This window comes from Arachis ipaensis, chromosome B07, assembly GCF_000816755.2.
Source record: "Arachis ipaensis cultivar K30076 chromosome B07, Araip1.1, whole genome shotgun sequence".
NCBI lineage: Eukaryota > Viridiplantae > Streptophyta > Magnoliopsida > Fabales > Fabaceae > Arachis > Arachis ipaensis.
This window is the reverse complement of record NC_029791.2, coordinates 11304005-11309281: the sequence shown is the minus strand read 5'-3', so window position 1 is coordinate 11309281 and position 5277 is coordinate 11304005. Positions and strand designations below refer to the sequence as shown.

The 5277-nt window shown below is 33.8% G+C and overlaps 1 protein-coding gene across 7 annotated transcripts in view; it reads left to right on the top strand.

Annotated features, from left to right (window-relative positions):
- LOC107609426 (UDP-glycosyltransferase 76F1) overlaps positions 1-5277 on the top strand; it is a 19596-nt gene that overhangs the window by 5709 nt on the left and 8610 nt on the right. The window contains exon 1 of one of the 7 annotated variants that reach the window (XM_016311405.2): positions 960-3378. The exons of the other annotated variants lie outside the window; for them this stretch is intronic. Coding sequence (XP_016166891.1) covers positions 2886-3378 — 493 coding nt within the window. The 5' untranslated portion in view covers positions 960-2885. Of the gene's footprint in view, positions 1-959; positions 3379-5277 lie in introns of those variants that run through there. 7 annotated transcript variants of the gene reach the window in all.

The following is a 5277-nucleotide window of genomic DNA, read 5'->3' as shown; positions in this document are numbered from 1 at the left end:
TCTTTTACTTTTATATATATTTACAAATATTTTTAAAATACATATCAGCAAGATTTTCACTCTAACTTTCCTGGTAAGGCCTAGATCTTGTGAATTGAACCACGTGAAGTTGTGGACCGCTTCCATAATGGCACGATGCAATTAGGGTAGTTGTGACTTGTGAACTTGTGATTGAAAAGTTTTGTCCTGCTCTGCTCTGTTTATTCCTTTATGACCAAAAATTATTGGCGAATGATAATTCAGGAGAAAATAAGAAGGGAAGTGCATTTTGAATTAGTTTAAAATTTAAATTATAAATTTTAAATCCAAATTATTGATACAAAATATAATAGATAAAGAATTAAAATCTAATTAACAAAGAGTGCAATATTTCTTACTTAATAAAAACGTTTAAAGATAAAATATAATTATCGTCTGAAGGAATTTATAATAACATCATTTGTCATCTTTCCCATTGTGTTAGGGATGATAATGAGGTGGTTATGAGTGAATTTTTGTATTATCTAATTTCGTTACACTTTATTTTATTTTATATGAATTTGTTTTTATTTTATATGAATTTGTTCTGTTATTATTTATGGATAATAAAATTTGTATTTTACATTCTACTTGTTTATACTTTGGTCTATTATTAGAGCCAAACCTTAATAACTAAGGCCCAAATCCACTACCACAGAATAAGAGTTCAAGTCTACATCACATAGCACGTTTGATCTTATAGAGACTAGTCAACAGAATAAACTCAATCCCACTTGTTAAAAATAAGATGAATTTCAACTCATTCTTACAATTCTTCTTTACCAATAATGATTACAACCACCTTCCTAACAAAAGGAAAGTAATTAATTATCATTATAAGTGGATAAGTTACAGAAAGATAATCTTTATATAAGTATTTCTCAAACTTAGTTATTTTTCGGTTCTAATCTACTAAAATTTGTCTAAAATTTTTGTTAACTTAAATAACAAAATTTTTTGCAGATATCATCATCCATCTTCACTCGTACTCGATTTGGTTGACATATAGAATGAGACATAAACATAAAATATATGTGTCTATGTATTGTGTTTGGCAAAAATAATAAATAAAATATACAAATATTTAAAAAAATTAAATTATCCTTCATTCAACCACAAGTTCTACCACCACTGCACACCCATTACCCCAAACATTGCATGTCATCACCATTGAATTTTTATTTCTTTTAGTATTTTTGATTCCTTTCGATATCATCTTAAATTATCATTCAAATATTAAATATATAATTTTTTTTTTTGAAAAAAAAAACTGAAAACCAAAGTCCAGAATTTACCAGAAGAGACAAATCGAGAGAAAGAGAGAGAAACAGAGCATATCTGAAAGGTGAAATTTGGATATGGAAAGTGTGGAGGAGAGATAGGACGAATTTGGAAGGGGAGTGCGGTGAGGCAGCCTCGACAGCGACAATAAGGCAGAACGGAGAGGAATGCGCGTCCATAAATTGGCAGAGTAATGCGGCGGCGAATGGTAAATCAGACGGCAACGTCAAAGAGAGAGAAAGAGACGACAGTTGAGTTTCCATTGGTGATGGTTGAAGAAGGCAGAAGGAGGAGGATTGTCACCAATGAGAAAGAAAGAGGTGGTTGTAAAATCTGAAAGAGGAAGAGGAAAAAGAAAGGTTCACGGAGATAGGAGGACACATTTTAGAAATTTAAAAATTGAATAAGGGTAAAAGAGTAAAAAATTAGTGTCCCACAAGTTGTGTCTCACCAAATTAGAGATACACAAATTTGGTGTCTCTATGTCCATCCGTGTCCTTCGAAAATCTGTGTCTCACCAAACCAAACAGCAGACGTGTCACCATGTCCATGTCTCATTGAGACATCAACCAAACGCTTGCTCAAGGACATTAACATCATCATCGAAAGGAGCCTAGACGTCAACATCTCTTTCTTTACTTCTTTTTTCCACTTAGGAAGCTTTCCTAGGTTGTTTTACTTCACGCTTGGGTAGCATCTGCTCCAAAGCAGGAGTGCTCCGTAATTTCTATAGTTGTTCGATGACAGGAGATTTCTATCATTTGTGAGTTGTCGAGAGTATTCCTAGCCACTTCACTACATGTGGCATCTACCAAGATCCACACTTGCTTTCGAACAGAGCAGAGCTGGCGAGGACAATAGCTGGCAAGGTAGTGGCTGACGCGGTGGAACAGAGCTGGCGCTGGCAGGAAGTGGCTGCGCGATGGTGGTTTCGATTTTCGAAGCTCCAACAGCGGTGGCTGGACGGAAGTTACGCCAGTGACTTCGAGCTCAAAATTGCGACAACAGCGGTGGTTGGACGGAAGTTAAGTCGGTGGTTTCGATGACGATGAGAGGAAGGAGAACTGGAGAAGCTCGAGGGAGTGCTAGGAATGGGAGCTGCGCGTTTGTGGACTGTGGAGTAAAGGGTTAGGTAATGGTTAGGTTTTCAGAATAAAAACGGCGCTGTTTCTGAAAAAACCCAAAAACCTGGCCGTTCACAATTCAGTTCGACTGACTGATTGTTGGCCGGTTCAACGGTCTAACGCCGATTTTTCAAACTTTTGATTTTACCATCTGTCTGAACTTTAGTGAAAATAAATAATAAATTAGTGATTGTAAAACACGTGACACCAAAAAAAAAAAGGATAGAATCGATGTTGATCACCATTCTCTTATTCTAGAATTCCCTCCCAGTCAAAAGAGGACTACTCCACTTTTCAGACAAACACCATAGTTTATGATTCTACTCACGTGGAAGTACTGCACCCTCGAGGCATGTGACCTACTTTTTCAGGGTACTTCGACAAAACCCCAACTCAATTTTAAAAACCGAACGGTAGTGAAAACTGAAAACTGAAAAGTAGTGATCGAAGAAGAGTTGAGTGATGAGAATGGAGAAGCAAAGGAAGGGTGTGAGATTGGTGCTTCTCCCTTTGCCCTTCCAAGGCCACATAAACCCTATGCTTCATCTTGCAAACATTCTCTATTCAAAGGGTTTCCCCATAACCATTATCCACACAACCTTCAACTCTCCAAACCCCCTCAACTACCCTCACTTCACCTTCTGCCCAATCCAAGATGGAATCACTACCCAAAGTGATGATTCCTCTTCTTTGAATCTCTTGCACCTTATTATTCTTCTCAACATCAGGTGTGTCACACCTTTGAGGGACATGTTGGCTAAGGTAATATCCGATGCAAGAGATAATGAGGAGCATGTTGCATGCTTGATCTCAGATGGTCTATTTTATTTCACTCAAGCTGTTTCCAACACTTTTGAGCTTCCAAGGATTGCCTTGAGAACTAGTGGAGCATCTTCATTTCTTCCTTTTGTCTTATTTCCACTTCTAATAGAGAGGGGCTACATCCCCGCACAAGGTACGTTTTTTACCACTTATTATTATTATTCAATAATAGACATATATAAGTTTATCATATTATATTTTTAAACAAATTTATTTTATGAATATAGCTTAGGGGGTTGTGATTTTTTCTTTTTTAAGCATGAAGATAATGAGATTTGAATCTAAATCTTATTACTTTGGATCTTTATATGCACTAAAATATATATTCTCCATCACACAACCTTGAGAACTAATAGTTTTTAGTAATTTTAATCGGTATTTAACTAACATACATATTAAATTGTCTTCAATAAATAAATTTTACTGATTTATGTGTGTAAACTATGCTAATTTATGTGTATAAATTTTAATAAATATAAATATAATATATTTTATATGTGTAAATTTTTATAAATATGGATATAAATTATTACTGATTAAATATTAGTCCAAAATCATAATATTTGTTAGGTATGTAGTTGTTTTGTCGATTTTTAGCAAATCGATGGTGGTTCGATTCTAATGGTCTAGAAGTGAAACATATTCCTCTTTTGTAAGTACCAGTTTTTCTATAAGTGCATCAAAGGTTCTCGAATTAGACGAGCATTTAGAAAAATAAAAGGTTCAAAAGGTGTAAAATAAGATTTTCAAAAGATAAACTGGCCGAAATCGAAAATAAAAGAGGTTTGCAATGAATTTAAATAAAGCGATAAAAATGTCTTTGATTGAATCAAAGGACTTTTGACATGAAAATTAAAGATACTGGAACATAAATTGAGCAAAAAAATTAAACATTGAAAGGTAATAAATTCAACAAGAAAAGTAAAGTTTGCTGAGAAATTGTAAATTGAAAACATAAAGACTTGAAAGGAACCTACAGAAATCAAACTCGAATGTAGACTCAAGAATTCGCTGGAATATGAATGTGCTTGAGTGTATTTCTGAAGAAAAGTTCCAACTACGATTTTTTAATACTTTCTAATATTTATAACCCATTTTCATAACTGATCGTTAATGAAACGATGCCCCTTGTGTGCGAAATTTTGGGTAACCGTTCCCGCTCTTTTACCCAAGAGCGTTACTAATAAATCCTTAACTCAAAGAAGGCATTTGATCTTCATTCGAGTAATTGCTTGATTCTTCATTTGAGTAACTGCTCGATTTATCATTTTCATCGAATCTGTGCCAAACAATTTTCACTTAATGCTTGCGCACGTGTATCTCTTTTGGTCTCTGCTTCCATTTCGAACTTTATCAACGTTTCGAATCGGCTTAACTTTCGAAAATAATTATTTTGACTAACATAGTATTTCTCCATATTATTTTAGCGTTAAAATATGTTTTTCAATTTTAACTTTATTATTATCATAGAAATAAAATAATATTAAACTTGTGATGACCTATTAATTTTTTCTATATATTTAAGTTTTATGAACAAGTAGTGTGAGTATCGTTGGAAAAAAATATTAAATGCATAATTTTTTTTTTTTGTATTTGTACATATTTACAAATATTTTTAAAACACATGAACAAAACTATTAACATTTTCACTCTAACATTTTTCCTGGTAACTCCTAGAACTTATGAATTGAACCACGTGAAGTTGTGGACCGCTTCCATAATGGCACGATGCAATTATTAGGGTAGTTGTGAACTTGTGATTGAAAAGTTTTGCTTGTTCTGTTGATTCCTTTGAGACCAATAATTAGCGTCTGAATCAACTTAAGTGCTAAAATAAATAAATTTGGAATTAATTTAGCAGCAGGATGGACCGTTCTATACGTCACACTTTGTCATAATAGCATGACATGCCAGACATGTGTAAATGGGTTGTGTTAATTCCACCGAGTGAAAAATATATCGAACTAATCGAAATTCGGTTGAGTCTGTTTATGTTGGACTTAGCATTTTTTTAAAAAAATATTAGGACTAA